Genomic DNA, 18,107 nt, shown 5'->3' with positions numbered 1-18,107 from the left:
GAACTAGCGTGGCAGTTGGCAAGGTGCTTTGCTAACAGTGTGGTCACACATTGTTTAATGACAAGGATACTTTTAGGTGTGTGTTGTCAGACTAATTCATCCTTATGCAAACTCCAGGCCCCTGAGGTCTAGCCTGGTTCCTTCTAGGCTGCTGAACTAGCCTTATAGCATGTGACTGTGTTGAACATTATAGGCAGTTGTAACCTGATTTCAGTATTTATATGTCTAATCATAAAAAGATACAATATAAACTAAAAGACTTGCTGAGGTTCAGGTCAGGGCAGTCACCGTGAATGGAGTTTACTGAGCTGTAGGTTGTCTGGGTGGGCCAAGGAGTGAGTGTGAAGTCCTAGAACATGGCTGTGTGCTACTGTAGACCTAATAGACACTGCACACCTAGGCTATACTACATTTATAAAGACTGTTTCCCCTCAGTAATAAGTTGACACACACTGCAACTCTTTATAAACTTTTGATTTTAGTATTCTTTTATAATGATACTTACCTTAAAATACATTGTAAAACAAATGTATTGTAAAAATATGTGTAAAACAAAACTATTTTCTTAAGACACACATTAGCCTAGGTCTGTAGCAAATCCCCTCTGCACAGGATCACCTCATCACTGTACACGGGATCCCCTCCCTCATCACTATACACCGGATCCCCTCCCTCATCACTGTACACCGGATCCCCTCCCTCATCACTGTATACAGGATCCCCTCCCTCATCACTGTACACGGGATCCCCTCCCTCATCACTGTACACGGGATCCCCTCCCTCATCACTGTACACGGGATCCCCTCCCTCATCACTGTACACGGGATCCCTTTATCACTGTTGCTGTTTTTCATCTCCACGTCGTAACCTACTGAAGGTTGGTTACAGGTTGAGCTGTGGTCTTCTACACTTACCTTTTATCTGCTAACCTTGGTATTAAACATAATGATCTCCTGACCCAGCCCTATTTTGGCTCTTCTTCCTGTTTCTGTTTAACTCTTAACTAGATCACCATATCCATAGCTCTTTCTGCACATTTTCACTTTTATCATTATCTCTAAGTGAGATGTGAATATCATTTCTCTTTGTGTAACTCTTGGTTTTTGTTGATTTTGTTTGTTTTTTCCTTCATTACCATCTTATCTCAGCCTCCCAAGTGTTCAGATTCCAGGCAACTATGGGTGATTACCTCATCTGGCTATAATTTTGTGTCTGGTTTTCGGGACTGGGTCTCATGGTAGGCTGGCCTTGAACTAACCAAGAATGCCCTTGTGCTCTGATGCGCTGTTAACTTCCTGTTGTAAAAAATGAGGACTTCCCATCCTCTGTACCTTTTTCCTTCTTCACCCTGCCATCCCAGGACACGAAACATCTTGTCCTGTCTTCTCTCTGCAGCTATCTGTCCTCTGTGTGACTCAGTAGTCAGCACTTACCCAATTACAGTTCTCTAAGTACGCTTCACAGCCAAGCCATGTCGCTTTCCTATAATTCAGTGTGGTTCTAGCCTGTGGGTCGCAACCCCTTTGGTGGGGTGGGGTGGGGGTGGGGAGTGGTTGAATGACCCTTTCACAGGGGTCATGTAAGACCATCGGAAAACACAGATATTCACAGTACAATTCATAACAGTAGCAAAATTACAGTTATGAAGTAGCAACAAAAATAATTTTATGGTTGGGGTCACCACAACATGAGGAACTGTATTAAAGGGTCATATCGTTAGGAGGGTTGAGAACCACTGCTATAATTACCTTTCCTTTTCTGTACAATAGTTTGTTTCCCACAGAGTTGATAAGTGCCTTTTGTTTTGTTTTCAGGAGTTTTCTATATATTTATTTGTTATGCCTTATAGTCAAAAGCCTTGGCTAACCCATCAGTCTCATGCCCTTGAAGACCTCTGTAAAGCGTCTAGATTGGACGCTTTGTGAGTCCACATTACAGCCGCCACACAGCGCTGTGGCTCTCCCTTCACTGCCATCCTAGAAAGGCCTGGTTCTTCCTTCCTCTGTATTTACTCACTTGCTTTGTAGAATGCATCCTATCTGCAGGTCCGGGAGAAGAATATAGACATAGACATGGCAAATATTCCGAGGTCTTATGTATATAAAAAAGGTTTAGTTGCATGGCTGTTTAAAATTTAAATTGGAAATCATTCTGCTGAATAATTTGAACCCCCACCCCCCAAGCAATCTCTTTTTTTCTGGAATGCTCTCTCAAAGTCATATTCATATGGATCCTTCATCTAAAGCTTGGTTTTAATCTCTGGAGACTTTGGCAGTACCTAGTTCTAAAGTGCCACGAAAAGCAGTGTAAGTCTGCTTCTTCTGTTGTGCTGAGCATTCAAAGCTCCCCTTGCATTGGGAGGGTCAGATCCTCTGTGTGGTCTGGCAGCTTGCTTTCCTGAAGTAGAAATCCTGATTGCTTTTTGTAAAGGGAAAATGTAATGAAACATGCATTTTCCAAAGCTGAGGTATTAGCAATTAAATGTCGAAAGGGGATTATGGTAATTATATTGGTCAACTAGAATGTAAAAGGATGCTTCAGGGGCTGAAGAGATGGCTCGGTGGTTAAGAGCACTTACAGCTCTTCTAGAGGACCAGGGTTTGACTTCCCAGCACCCATATGGTGGCTCACAGCCATCCATAACTGCTGTTCTAGACAACCCTCCTCTGCACCAGGCACACACTTAGTACACATATATGCATGCAAGTGAAACATCCATGCATATAAAATAAATACATCCAAGAAAAAAATTTAAACAAGGGTGCTGCAATCATAAAGATATAAACGTTTGCATGTCTTTGATGAGCAAATACAAGTTGCATCAAATGAGTTGTTTAAGCTGTTTATTGAGTATCCGGCCCGGACTTGCATCTTAGGCAGCTAAATTGCTTTATAAACTTCTCTCCAACTCTTACTAAAAGGAAAAATAGCCCCTGTTGCCTGTGTAATTTCAGAGGGCTTAAAGTCCATCGTTTGGAGTCCCTTGTTTCATGCATTTGACCGACTAATCTCCAAGATGCTTTGGCTAATAAGTCAGAGCTGTTATCCTTTGGGCCAAAATGCATCTCTGAGTGGCTGCTTAAGATTCACACTTTCTTTTTCCAAAGTATGGTAAATCAACCACTAATTCTTTCTCTTTTATTGTATTATGTTGGATAGAGCACATGGCTTAGTGGTAGAGCACGTGCCAGGCACACTTGAGACCCTGGGTCAACTTCCCAAACCTCAAACATCACTGAAATGTGCTATGGGGAAATGCCAACATCTGAGCGAGAGTCTAGAGCCAGCCACGTTGTCACTAGTACCACACACTTTCCAGGGGCTGACACTAACGTGATGAACAGTGCGTGCATGCTTGATGAGGGGAGTTATAAAGAACAACTAGGACTGATCGCAAAGGTCCCTGTGAACTAACGATGGCTCTCGCTTTCTCCTTCCCGACAGCTGTTTGGAGACTGGGAAGCACAAGTGCGGCGGATAATGAAGCTCATCGCTGGAGGGGGCTTGTCCATCACAGGCTCTCACAACATGTGTGGGGACTATCTGTACAGTGGCCACACGGTCATGCTCACGCTCACCTACTTATTTATCAAAGAGTGTAAGTCTAAAACAGCCTTGCTTTGTAATTTCCTCACCTGCCACGCTCCATGGTCCTTTGGAAAATCAGTTTGAGGGAAATCCCCTAAAGCCAAACTGGAGGCCTAAGGACAATTGCCTTATCTTATTATTCCTGTGAACCCGGAAAATGTGTGTGTATGTGGGGGGACCTTGTTCCTGGATGTCAGCTGTAATGTTTGATTGGTTTTAAATATATGTAAATGGCATTGTTTACATATGTGTGTACATATATGTGTGTATATATGTACATGTGTATTTGTGTGTGTGTATATATGTATATATGTGTCTGTGTATATGTGTGTGTATATATGTATATATACACATGTATGTATATATACACATATGTGTGTGTGTGTGTATATATATATATATATACGTATATATATATATATGTATGAATATGTTCTGCCACTTTCTACTTTCAGATTGTTTTGGGGACATGAGGCTTGGTTCATTCTTTTTAATTGCTATTAGGGTTTAAACCCTATAAATGAACAACAGAAGAAATTTTATTGTTAGAAGCTGTTCATTAAGCACTCTCTAGGCAGTTCCTGCAGTGGTATTTGCTCCGCCCATGACCTTTGGCTATAGGGCCCGAAGGAGGTGGTGACCTCTTAAAAGAAAAGGGAAGAAGCAGGCTGGCTAACCCTGTCCTTGAAACATAAGTAAAGGGACCATTACGAAGTGAGGTGTTCTTCAGGGGCCTGACTGTGTGATCAAAGAAAGTGAATGCTACAAAAAAAAAAAAAAAAAAAAAAAAAAAAAAAAAAAAATTCTATTCAAAGGACATCTGGCCCTTATACTGTGATATAACCAGGTATAGAAATGGGATCCTTAGGGGTCAGATGCCATTGACCCTTCAGGAAAGGGGTGCCTGCCCCCTACTGGTTGGCACCTGAAATAGTTTTTCCTGTTAAATTTCATACTGGATCATAAGCAACAACATTGGCCATGCAAGAATCACAAAACTCTACTCTGATTTGGGATCCTGGAACTATCAGGCCCCAGCATTGTGACCCTGGGAAAAATCTGTAATCTTTGTGTCTTTGTTTCCTTATCTTTAAAGTTAATTTTTATTTCCTGAGTGGGAAAGAGGTTATAAAATTAAAGCAAGTGATATGTATGGAGGATCCTCAACAAGTTTCATAGAAAATGCATAGTTGCTGCTATTGCTGTATCGTTAAGGTATCAAGTATGAATATTAGTGGGCTGTTCTTGTCCCCATCACCCAATTTAAAATTGCCCTAAAAAAATATCAAAGAACAAAACCCTTCCCTCCCTCCCCTTCTGATCCCCCTCATCCTGTTTATTGTTCACCTGTAGTGCAATACACAACTCTGTGATTGCAGTCTCTTCCTCCCTCCCTCCCCTTCTGGCAAGGCTTCTCCCCACAGAGACGGTCCTTTGCCTACACTGCTTGTTGGCCCAGGCATTCTCACGCAGGACCTGTCTCTGGGCAGGGTAGATGCACACTGCCCGAGTGAGTGACTGCTGCACCTCTTGAGAATCCAGTAAAAAGCAGCAGTGCCTTCTTCCCAGAAATGGGGGCAGTAGAGCCATTCAGACTTTTCCCAGAACTCCCAGGCCCTCTAGCCCCCTACCCACTGAGAATGTGAAATAGAAAGGCATGCCTGTAGTAATAGAGGGCTGTCTCAACTGTCTCCCCAGATCCGGTACAAACAAGTATTTGTGTGGCAGGGTCCTGTCTTTAGGATGATGTCTGGACTACAAATTCTAGGCATCTGTTCTTTTATTTATATTTAAGAAATAGAAACCTCACGGTGTTTCAGATGATTGTGTAGTTACAGAACCCGGAAAGCAGGATGGCAACCGTAGTGATTATAATTGCTTGGTCCATGTCTAAGCACCCGTGGCACAAATGTGAGCTGGGCAAGGATGACAGCACTGAACACGCCAGACTGGATGGGGAAAAGACCACGAGGCCTCAACCCTACACAAAGATCTATAGGCAACCAAGTAAAGCTGGGAACACAAGAGACGGTTCTCCCCAGGGAAGAGCACAGCAATCGATCGTTCAGTGTCAAACAATCAGCCCTGAAAACGTGCATACAAGTAGTTTTATATGGACTCAGCGGGTTATGTTTGTGGATATAGTTATGTATTTACAAACACATATGCATACAATAACAGTTAGTGAAAAAAGAGGCCATGAACTTGAAGGGGAGTGGGAGAAGTATATGGGAGGCTTTGGACAGAGGAAAGAGAAGGGAGAAATGTTGTATTTATAATCTCAAAAAAATAAATTGAATAAATGCATTAGGTATTGGGTTTATATAAAGCATTTGCCTCAATTAATCTACGGGTTAAATTTAATTGATGCTCGTTGGACAGGTCTTGGGGCGATAGCTCAGGGGGTAAAGTGCTTGGGGTGCAAACATGAGAACCCCAGGTAGGCATGGCATATACTTGTAGCTGCAGAGCTGGTGTGGACAAGACAGGGGGTCTTGGGAGCAAGCTGAGTAGTGAGACTATCTGAATAGGTGAGGTGCGGTTTCATAGTGAGAGACCCGCCATCCCTTAGTACGTAAGGTAGAGTGATCAAAAAAGAAACTTGTCATCAACCTCCAGCTTCTACATGCGAGGCACACATACACCTACATACATGTATATCTGCACTCACACAAACGTTCACATACATACACATAAAAATGTCAGTAGACGGTATTAAAAGTAGCCAGTGGTAATACACACCTTTAATCCCAACACTTGGAAGGCGGAGGCAGGTTGATCTCTATGAGTTCTAGGCCAGCCTGGTCAGCAGAGTAAGTTCCAGGACAGCCAGAACTACACAGAGAAACTTTGTCTTGGGGGGAAAAAAATGAGTGCAATGCAATAACCTGTGCATATTTGGTCATAGTCACCTTTCCTTTTTTAATTTATTTACTTTTCTTTTATATGCATTGGTGTTTTGCCTGCAAGTATGTCTATGTGAAAGTGTCAGATCTTGGAGTTACAAATAGTTGTGAGCTACCATGTGGGTGCTGGGATTTGAACCTAGCTCCTCTGGAAGAGTAGTCAGTGCCCTTAACCACTGAGCCATCTCTCTAGCACCCACAGCCACCCTTTAAGTTACATATCTGATTATATAAAGCAAGTTCCAGTCCTATGTGAATTACTACTGCTAGTCACATCACTCATTAAAAGCTGTTTTCATGTAGCCCTGGTTATAGAGAAGTAAAACATCTTTTGGTTTGCTGGCCCAGGCTTTCAGGAGGAAAGATGTAAGACAGTTGATCTCAGGAATGGCAGAAGCGTGGCTGAGTGCCCTTCATGGCATTTGAGAATGGGACTATTATAAATTTTTCCTCTTTCTAGATTCCCCTCGGCGACTCTGGTGGTACCACTGGATTTGCTGGCTCCTCAGCGTCGTTGGAATCTTCTGTATTCTCTTAGCGCATGACCACTACACTGTGGACGTGGTGGTGGCCTACTACATCACCACAAGACTCTTCTGGTGGTATCACACGATGGCCAATCAGCAAGTGAGTCTCCCCTCCCCTGCATTTGATTTTGACTTCTTGTACCCATGGCTTGGTGCTGCTGGCTTAGGCTGGAGTAATGTAATGGAAAAACAAAGAATCTATGGATTTTTCCCCCAGTTTCTCTTTCCTAGGAAGAGCCAGCTGAAATAGTACTGGCTTTTATACCATCGGTCCTCCGAAGTAGCAGTTTTGTTAATGTAATGACACAGATACTGTTTTCTTCTGACATATAGACTCCCACTGTTTGTGAAAAAATATTCCCTAAGCCTCTTTCTGCACTCAATATGCGTTCCTAACCTCCTTTTGTTATGATGGGCCCTTCACTAATTCCATAGTTATATTTAATTAAGTTTTCCCCTTATTATAAGCATGGAAGAGAAAGGGCCGAGATGTTTGATAAGCAAGAGTTGAGGGAGCCTCAGTTTCCCTTGCTCTGCTGGAATCGTATGTGTTCAGGGTACATGGTATGGTGGACTGAGAGTGGAGCTATGTGGGTGGGTGCGGGGCAAGTCTGGGATCCTTTGAATTTGAACGTGGGAAATGTTTGGAAATGAAAGATTGTGAGATAAAGAATATGTCTGTTCTTTGCTTTCTTAGGTGCTAAAGGAAGCTTCCCAGATGAACCTCCTGGCCAGGGTGTGGTGGTACAGGCCATTTCAGTACTTTGAAAAGAATGTCCAAGGAATTGTACCTCGATCTTACCATTGGCCCTTCCCCTGGCCAGTAGTCCACCTTGGTAGGCAAGTTAAATATAGCCGGTTGGTAAACGACACCTAACAGCTCTACAGAGTCGGGAATGAGGACCTGTCCGAAGTGCTAAGAGCTCCCTGAGAGAAGATGCCATAAGACAAAGACCTCCCTACTGCTATTATCTTTCAACAGTTACCTTGACTTAACCTATTGAGTTACCTGGTCAGCACTGTGATCTCTCTCTCTCTCTTTTTTTTTCTCTCCAAAGGACCTGCGTTGGACAACAATAAAGAAAATTTACCTTATCATGCACTGTACACATTTCCTGTTGTTAAGCCTGGGGCTTCCATAACCGGCAGCCACCATGCTCCTCTGTATAATTCAGCAGCACCACTGTGCGCTTCCATATCATAAGCTCTGGCCTTTCCAGCCACATCTGGGAATAAAGTGTGTTATTTTCTTGGGAAAACATACTTTTCATATCTCTTGCCCCAAAGATAGGGCTGTAAGCCATTTTCTAGCTAATGTCTTATGAAGGTTCGAAGTGTCTGGGTGGGATTTGGTACCGAAATCTCTCTACCTGCTGTGCTGATGCCCAGCTGAAGATGGTAGGTGTGGAGAGATCTGGTCACGTGGAGTTTTGTAAAATCAGCAGAGACGGTGTATCAAAAACTAAAAAAAAAAAAAAAAAAAAAGATTCTGTTATAAAGTGATTTTTCTAAGTATTTCCTAACTTTATTTTTCAAAATGATGTTATGAAAACCAAATTTAAAGATTTTTACATGTCACAGAAAAGAGTTAAAATTTAAAAATGCTTCTTGGGAGAGAAATTTGTCTATGTTTCTAGTGCCTTTCTTGTCTTGATTGTATGGTCGGTAGGCAATCTTACATGTTTTTATTTAAAGTATTCCATGAAAATATAAATGTATGTATACACTACTAAATTTTGCATTTATAGCTAAATTAAATCAAAAGACTGCTAATGGTTTTAAAAATGTTTTAAATTTAAGAATAGGGGTGTGAATTAAGAGTATGTGCCCATTCACATATTGTGAGCGGGCCGCAGTGACACCTACCACTGAAGTTACTTCGTCTTTGGTAGTTCATTTAACTACTCAATAAAAACAGCCATGAATATCTTTTTTAAAAGAGAGTTTTGAAGATGGTCACTTAACCTAAAACTTGAAAGCTATAAATTAGTTATCCATCGTCTCATGACAATTTTCTTGGTGAACAACAACAAAAAGAGATCTATTTCTTTAAAATATATTTGTGCAGAAACTGCATGTATCTCTGAGTTTTACTCCTGACATGCGTATGTTTGGGGAAGTATTCTGCTCTATACTTGCCAACGTGGAGAACAAAGTAGTTTTCTAAGAACGAAGAAGTATATATATATAATATCCATTCTGTATTTTATGTGCAGCAGAATTACCTTCTGTAGGTTTTGTGTGTATGTGTGTGCACAAGTGTGTGTGTGCGCGTGTATGAGTGTGTATGTATGTTACTCACAAGGTGATATTTGTATTGTAAAACAATAATGGTGAAGGAAATAAAAAGGCTTTTAAATTTTTGTTTGTTTTAAATCTTTGTAAAGTTATTATTCCAGAGAGTATACTGATATCTTACAGCTTACCTAAATCATAAATTAATCAAAATGCACTTTTTAATAAAAACTGATACTGAAAGTATGTGGCTATTATATTGTGTTCATCTTCACAGAATTCATGAAGTTGTTAAAACAATGCAAGAAACCAAGCCTCAAGATCTCTTCAGAGCTTGTTTGATCCAAATCTTTACTATTCACCTATTTCTCCATGCAGGACTTTTGTATTTTTTTGTTGTTTTGTTTTGTTTTTTACAAGACGGAGTTTCTCTGTGTAGCTTTGGAGCCTGTTCTGGAACTCGCTTTGTTGACCAGGCTGGCCTCAAAGAGATCCACCTGCCTCTGCCTTCCAAGTGCTGGAGTTAGGGTGTGCGCATCAAAAACCCCTACAGGCCTTTGTTTTTCAGTATATAAAAGGAATCACAGATGAGTTAAAATCAAATTATTACCATTGTTTACCAATACCTGTGAATTCTCTAATTCTCAACCAAATTACTTTTTTTTCTATAATGGAACTAACGTAGCTTTTTCACTGTAGATGGGAAGGAAGGGTCTTGATTGGGTGGTTCTCAACCTTCCTAAGGCTATGACCCTTTAATACAGTTCCTCAAGTTGTGATGACCCCAACCATAAGATTATTTTGTTGCTACTTCATACCTGTAAATTTGCTACTGTTATAAATCATGATGTAAATATCTGATATGTGGCCCCAAGTGGGTCATGACCCACAGGTTGAGAACCTATGGTCTGAGGTGAGGTTCAGTGACAGTCTGTGGACATTCTGTGACTTGTGAGAACTCTTCCCAGAAAGATGATACTGATCCCTGACTTAAAGCACAAAAGGGCTTAATAGAAGAGGCGTGTCTTTTTTGTTAAAGGATAACCCCAGGGAGGCCAGAGTGAGGCCAGTAGAACTTGACTGCAGAGTTTTGAGTTTGTGTGTCCTAGGCCTATAGGGCAAACAAGCACAATGTCCCACCTGGCCCATCTCCAACTCTAGTGGGGTTGGCTTCCTTTGTGTATAAACTGGATGCTGTGTCCGGAAAAGGAAGCAGGATGGGTAGCCATATGAATTACTAACACATGTAAGAAATGGGCTCTTTTTCTCCCCCTAAGAAACTTGAAGTAGTGTTTTGTTATGGTAGAGGAGTGTTCTGGACAAGTAGTATATCATTAGCTGCCCTGCCCCACCATCCCCAGGGTCTATGTGGCCTAGGTTGGTCTTGAACTCTTGATCTGCCTTCCCCCTACTTTCCAAGCACTGGAGTTACAGGTACACACCACCACAGCCAGCTTCCTTCCCTATTTTGCTATGGGTCTGAAGTTGCCTAGGCTGGCCTTGTATTCATTGTAACAGAAATGTGATATAACGCCTGGCTGAAACCTGAAATGATTCTATTAAAAATGCACTTAGGGGTTTATTTGCTCTGTGTGTGCACCAGGAAAGGACCTTGCTAACTTCTCATAAGTACGTGCTGTAGATTGAGCAGTGCTCCCTTGTACCCCATTTCTTCTCCCAGACAATTTCTACTTTGATTTTTATCTACATGCATGATTTTTTGTGGCTATAAAATCTAGGAACACATGCTATTTGTCTTCCTCAGACAGGCTTAATTTGCTTCTGCCTGCTACAGATCCCATGAAGGGCAAAGAGAATCCTTTTATCCTAGAGGTTGCAGTACCGGGTAAAGCGGAAGACGCCCCTGCAGTTTCTGCCCTCTTTGGTCAGATGAACCCCTAGACAATGGCTACAATTACTTCACTCAGCTAATGAGTTAAGCATGCTACATGTATTCTCTTGGTAACCCTCATACAAACACGATGTAGAGTCACTCCCCATTTTATGTGTAAACCAGTCCAAGTGACTCACACCACTGGCTCACAGGTGATAAAGGGAGTCCTCAGTTTCCACCCTACTGAGGCAGTGCTGTTGAGCTATGCATCAGCCGTGGTAGAAACCTCTGCCTATGAGCGTAAGGTTAAGTTGGATGACTTAGTTATAGCTTGTGTCGAAGGACATGGACACGTAGGTGTGAGGGAATTTTACCAGTGTCCTAGTGGTGATGTTTTATTTCTCTGAAGCGCATGCCAGGTTTGATCAGCTGGGTGTTTTATAAGCTTGATTGGAACCATCCAAGATGAGAATTTATGCCACTGTAATTTGACCCCCATTATACAGAAAGTCATCTAGATTTTGAGCTCACTACAGAATGGTATGCAACGCAAATCCCTTAATAGCCTTTATCTTTCTCTGCCTGTGGTCAGCCACCTTACTTAGAAAGGAAAACCCTTGCTATTCTGCTTATTAGCAACTGTTTCAGAGTATAGGTTAGAAGGAACTTCCGTGATCCTTATCATCAAAGGAATTTGATCTCAGTAAACAAGTCATTTCTCCTTTAGTCAGATACTTAATAGTGTGTGCTTGTAGTCCCAGACAGTTGCTTTTCAAGGTTGAAGCAGGAGGATTGTTTCACAACTCAAAATTCCAACCTTGAGCAACATAGCAAGACCCTGCCTTAATAAACAAGTGTCTGGCGGGGGGGGGGGGGGTGATTTAGTGGTTAAGGGGGTTTGCTATGTTTTCCTGAGGACCTGCAAATCCCAGCACCACAGGCATGGTGATATGCACCTTTACCTTCAGTGCTGGGGAGGAGCACTGAAACAGGAGAATTTGTTTTGCCCTCAGCCTAGTTCCAGGTTCAGTGAGAGACCCTGTCTCAATGCAATAAGGTGGAGAGATAGAGCAGGACGCCAGGGTCCTCTGGCATGGCCATTTGTATCGATGCACAAAAGAACCAAAACTTGTCTAAAGATTGCTCTAGAGTTTATAGTGCACATTTTAACCTAAGCTATGCCTGTCTTGAGTGGAGTGCAGAGTCTGTCTCGTCACTGTGTATGCTCAGCTCGTCCTTCCCGTCCCTTGGGAGTCACTTATCCAAATGTCACAATTACCCAATATATCATTACCATTATTCCCTTAAGCAAGTAGTTATCTTTTAGGTTAATTAAGAACTAGAAAATTAAGAATCAGAAAAAGTAAAGATTGTGTTCATCTTTATGTAGTGGTGTGTTTTATGTAGCTATAAGGATTTTGTTTTGTTTTGTTATCTGTTTGGCTGTTTCTTAAGTATTTGAGACAGGGTTTCTCTTTGTAGCCTTGGTTGGCCAGGAACTCAAAGGTCCTTCTGCTTCTGCCTGCAGTTAAAGTGTGCACTACCATGCCCAGCTAGATTTACATTTCTGACCTCCGTTTTCACTGAGCTTGGAGAAATTCTCACTCATTGGCAGAGCAGGTTAGCTGGTGATGTTAGCTTTGTCATGGAATGTGTTTCCTTCCCCTTTACTTTCAAAGGATACCTTGCTGATATGGAATTCTGGGTTTCATGGTGTTGACTTTATGGCCCACATTTTGTCTACAGGACTTCTCACAGGGGACCTGCTCTCATCCTTGTGTCTCCATTGGTAGTTGAGTCTTCCCACTGGCTTCTTTAAAACATATCTTTGCTGTCCACAGTTTGAATAGGACATGCCTAGGTGTAGAGTTTTTAATTTTTTTCTTTTTGTATTTCATGTAGATACTAAGCTTAGTTGTTCCTCAGCAGTGCTGTCCCACTGATGAGCACATCACAGGCATTCTGTGTTCTGTTCCAATACTCATGATTCCTAATATTTCTCTTGGCCCTTAAATTCCCCCTCTGTCTGTGTCTGCTTAGAGGACTCGTCTTTCCCTTGCCCTACTTTGTCCATATACTTAAGTTTTCTGGGTCTCTCTCTCTCTCTCTCTCTCTCTCTCTCTCTCTCTCCTCTCTCTCTCTCTCTCTCTCTCTCTGTGTGTGTGTGTGTATGTGTGTGCGCGTGCGTGCGTGTGTATGTGTCATTCTTAGATCTCATTCTTTTCCTTAAGATTTATTCTTTGATCTTATGCTTATGAATGTTTTGCCTGGATATACGCATGTGTACCACATGAGTACCTGGTGCCCTCAGAAGTCAGAAGAGGGTGTCAGAGCACCTGAAACCAGAGTTAGGGATGATTGTGAACTCCCACCATGGGAGTTCTGGGAATTGAACGCAGGCCCTCTATAAGAATAATAAGTACTCTTAACCACAGAGCCATCTCTCCAGCCCTTGGGTCTCATTCATGTTCTTGCTTTGTGTATTCTGTCTTCAGGGTATTTCTTCATGTCCTTTAGCAAACTTTGTAAATTTTTGTTGAAATGCAGACATATTAGGTTGAGAAATAGGACTTTAATTTTAATGTATTTATTCATCTGTGTTGTACTTAATACTTGCAACTGTAGATACCAAAGGCTCCACAGTTCTTTAGTGTACTTTTTGGGATGTCCCTCTTGACTGGGCTTCCTCATAGTTTTATAATGGGTATAGGTTGTATTTCCAAGCTTGAACTTCATAAGTAAATATTAAACCCTCTAATCTACCACTTGACTCTTGCTGAGTATTTTGTCCCCTTAAGTCAAATGGGAAGGCTAGAAGTAACCGGCATAGGACGAAGGACCCCTAGGCATTTCTCATTCTAACCCTGGTTCCCAGTCTGCCTCCAGCAGTTCATTAGTGTTGCTGTTCTGTCTTAGAGCAGCTGTGGCGAGTGGCTTCTGCTCCATGAAGGCAAAGCTCAGTCATTATCCTAGATGCAGCTACACGTATTGTGGTGTGCTTGTTGGACCTTTGACCTTAGTCCTGTAGTGTATCCAAGAAAAGTTTTCTGTTTGGTTCAACCTTTTCTTTTCTTTCTTTTTTTTTCCCACTTATAAGAGTTTATTAGAAATAAAGGGATAGAGTGTGCAGGCCTGTGGGAGAGACACGTGTGTGGAGAAGAGGGAGAGAGAAGAGAGAACCGGGAATATGGCACTCTGCTTTAAAACCGGCTGGGGGCGTGGCCAGGTCACGTCTCTACTCCATGCGTGTGCGTAGATCACATGGTCACGTTGCGCGCTTACGTGGCCATGTAACATCACAGATCCTGGTTACGCGAGACGCCTTGACCCGGAACTTGCTAGGCGGAGGTGTCCAGGTCCACCGGGTATCCTGGTTACGAGAGACGCCCTGACCCGGAAATGCCTATCCTGACTGGAATTGGCTAGGCGGAAGTGTCCGCCTGGTATATGCGACCGTGGGGGCATGTTGTGAACCCTTCATTCCCGACTCTTTCCTTTTTAAAAAAGAAAAAAAATGTGGTTGACTGGGTATGGGGGTGACGTTTCTCTCAAAGACTGCTTCCAGCTGAATAGTGGGCGTTGGTTGGCTCTTGGGGGGGGTAAGGGGTATCTTGTGAAGTCCTGGGATGATGGTGGACATCCTGGAATGATGTTCTACCGTCCCCTCGTTCTGCAGCTGTCCATCCGTGCTGTGGTTGGGGACCTCCTGTGCTGTGGCTGGGGACCTTCTGTTTGACAAGATACTGTTGACATAGAAAGAGCTTAGAGAGAAAGAATCATTATTATTTTATTTTGGAGTTGGCATTTGTCTGAGGTAGATCTGGCCTGTCCAGATAGAGGCATGTGACATTTACCTGAGGTAGATCTGGCCTTAGTACTCTGCTTAATTTCTATCTGAGACAAGCCTCATTAGAGGTAGTTCATTTAAGGCACCTGTTTCTCTTATCAGGTTAGCACTTAGGAAACACAGGTGATCAGTTGCTGAGTATTGAACAATGATAAATTGTTGTATTACATTATTCCTTACCGCCTGGATATTTTTGATGGTCCTTTTGCCTCCGGCTCTGTGTGGCCCTGGTTGGGAAAGGAAGGGGTGATACCTTATTCCTCTGGAATTGGTGACAAGGCAGTGGATCCTGATGTCCTCTGGAGCTTGAGAGTGAGAGGCCCTGTTTGTTTCACTGTATATGAAGAGAGATTTTTCCGGGATGGAGGTGAGATAAAAGGTTTTAGGTGAGACAGGTGGACCCAGTGAGGAAAGCCCTTGAGTTTAGCAGCTGTGGGGGTTACAAGAATTACCTTGAAGGGTCCCTGCCACTTAGGGGAAAGAGGTGAAGGGTGCTGGCCTGGAGGAAAGAGAAGAACCTGATCCCCAATGTGTATTGGAGATGGGCAAGGATTGTCACACGGCTGAGGCAGTGAACAGTCCGCATAGCTCCATAGAATAGATCTTAGGTGACATAAAAGAGGAGTTAACAGGCTATCTGGAACAGTTGGAGGCTTGGAAAAAAGACCTGGTGTTAGAATTGGCCTTCCATACATTAGTTCAAACGGAGAGATTGAAAGAGGCTTTTTAGGAAGAGCCCTGAGCCTGAGTAGAACTAGAGGCAATAATCTTACCCAGTCGAGATGAAGTTCCTGTGACATCTTGGTAAGAATAGTTTTTAAAGACAGGTTGGTATGCTCCACCTTAGCTAGGAGATCCCTCCCCATTAAAGGTACAGGGCAACTTGGCACCACTAAGAATGTGTGTGTGAGAGGGATGCCTCTGAAAATACAATTGAGTGGCGGTGTCTGATGAGGCAGGTAAGGCTGTTCTCTGTACCCGACAATAAAGGAGGTGGCATCCCAAAACTCCCAGGACTGAGTCAATGGCTCTGGTGTCCAGAAGGAAAGAAATGGATCGCTTCCCTGCTGCGTTCTGGGTTCCCTGCCATGTCTGTAGCCAAGCCTAGGTCTGTTGGAGGTCTTAGCTTGATGTACCCATGCATCTTGGTGCCTGGGGGCAGTCAGCTGACTCTTTGTCTTTCTAGGCGGCACTTTTAACAAGGCTGTTGATGGCCTGGCAGGGCATTCGCTAGCCCGTGGCCTTTTCCTCATTTAAAACAGGGACCCAACAGCTTTTGGAAGTCAGCGAGTGCCAGCACTTGGCAATTTTGTTTTCGGGCTTTTATCTCTTCCCTGGCATACCTTAAATGCCACAGATGATTCTTTTGCCTGTGGGGTCAGGAGCCTTGCTCTCCAGATGCTTAAGTTTTAGTCGGGGAGGTCTGGGGAACAAGAGACGGATTTTCGTCCTTATCCTGAATCATTTACTGGTTTTAGGGCAGCCTTACAGAGGCCTGTCAGGAGACAAGTAATAAACCTATCTCTGGCTAGACAACCACTCTGGGTGTTGTAGTCCCAGTGTGGCTCCCGGTCAGGAACCGCCTCAGCTCCTGGGGGTGTGAAAGGTTAGTTTGATGAATTTCGTCTGCATGAGTCCTAGCCTGTTCCCATACTCGCCTGAGCTCCTCAGGAAGTGATGAAAGGTGAGACTATAAGATTGAGTTATATATTGAAACTGTTTAATAAAGGAAGCAGAATTAGACGTATAAGAACCCAGCTTACTTTCTATCTGAGAGAGTTCTGTTAGAGAGAGGATGGAACATGAATTTTAATTATTGGTTCCTTAGCAAGATCTAGAGTCAGAGATTCCGGAGTCAGAGAATCCTCTGGTTTACGTATAGCTAGGAGCATATGAGCAGGAGAGAAGGAAACGAGAAGAGACAGTTTAGCATTGAGAAAGAAGAAAGCAACTCTTTCCATTTGCCTGAACGCCGACAGTGATTGGATAGCTCCTGTAAAATATCGGGATCCAAGGAGCCGCTCGGTGGCCATTTTTTGTTATTTTTTAAAGCATACTTTGGCCACTTTTTTGAACATAGACGAGTTAGCTTAGAAATCTTTATGTAAGGCATTAAACTGAGAGGTTTTAAAGTTTCAACAAGACAGCCTAATGGAGAGGAAGGACTAACAGCGTTGGAAGCCTTGTTTCCCATGTCTGCAGCGGAGGCAGAAAAATAATTTAAAAAAATAAAATAAAAAATAAACGTGATCTGGAGCCAAGACCTCAGGCGTCCCCAGGGTCAAGGGCGGATACCGGGCACAGGCTGCTTCTGCACTCGTCAGCCAGAAGCAGTGTCCCTCTCCACGGTGAGGGAAAGGAATCTCCAAGAATCCGGACGGCACTTGTCTCCCTGTCAGGAGGATGAACCCATCGACCCCACGTGGCTCCCAGGACACACCACGACGGTGGCCCCAACGCGAGAAATATCTCAGGCTGCTGACGTGGGAGACGGCTAGGAAAGTTAGGCCTGCAATAGGGGTGGACCGTAGCCAATGAAGACCGTGGTCGGGGGTTCCCCCAGTCTCAAGAACACGTGTGAGGCGCTGGACGATCAACGGTCGTTCTCACAGATTCAGGAAACCGTTTACGCTGGCCAAAAAATGGGGGAACTCACCAATCAAAGAAAGCGGTGTTGGATGCAATTAGGATGCGGTTCAGGCGAATGGAGAGCGGTCTGTCGCATACGGAGCAGATTCCCCGGTTTGCAGGCTTCCAGGCGCAGGGCATCCGGAAGCGCCCGCTCGGTTTCGGCACCAAAATGTTAGTTATTTAGCTGCGTTGTGTTCTTACCCTGCAAGGAAATGTCACGAAACATGACAGAATCCGCTTATAAGAGTTTATTAGAGATAAAGGGACAGAGAGTGCTCAGGCCTGTGGGAGAGACACGTGCGTGGAGAAGAGGGAGAGAGAAGAAGTCAACCTTTTCTTAATATGATGACTTCCAAGCTTTTATACTGTGGAAGAGAGACTTTGGTAATATTTTTCATAGACAACAAATAAGTAGTTATCTATAGAGTATTATTAATGACTGAGTCCATAAACTTGTCTCCTAACAACAGTTGAAGATCTAAAAGTGGCTATCAGAACTGTCAACACAGAAGATATCTAGAACATCATGAGTAGACAGT

At 43.2% G+C, this 18,107-nt stretch overlaps 1 protein-coding gene across 19 annotated transcripts in view; it reads left to right on the top strand.

Moving 5' to 3' along the window:
• The window catches only part of Sgms1 (sphingomyelin synthase 1), a 275,114-nt gene extending 265,615 nt beyond the window's left edge, over nucleotides 1-9,499 (top strand). For all 19 annotated transcript variants that reach the window (XM_076562260.1, XM_076562225.1, XM_076562263.1 and 16 more), the window contains 3 exons: nucleotides 3,445-3,598; nucleotides 6,955-7,121; nucleotides 7,719-9,499. In XM_076562260.1, the coding sequence (XP_076418375.1) occupies nucleotides 3,445-3,598; nucleotides 6,955-7,121; nucleotides 7,719-7,898 (501 nt within the window). In that variant the 3' untranslated portion in view covers nucleotides 7,899-9,499. The remainder of the gene's footprint in view (nucleotides 1-3,444; nucleotides 3,599-6,954; nucleotides 7,122-7,718) is intronic.
• Nucleotides 9,500-18,107: the final 8,608 nt, after the last annotated feature.

This window comes from Peromyscus maniculatus, chromosome 1, assembly GCF_049852395.1.
Source record: "Peromyscus maniculatus bairdii isolate BWxNUB_F1_BW_parent chromosome 1, HU_Pman_BW_mat_3.1, whole genome shotgun sequence".
Lineage (NCBI taxonomy): Eukaryota > Metazoa > Chordata > Mammalia > Rodentia > Cricetidae > Peromyscus > Peromyscus maniculatus.
The sequence above is the reverse complement of the archived record's forward strand: the minus strand, read 5'-3'. Positions and strand labels throughout refer to the sequence as shown.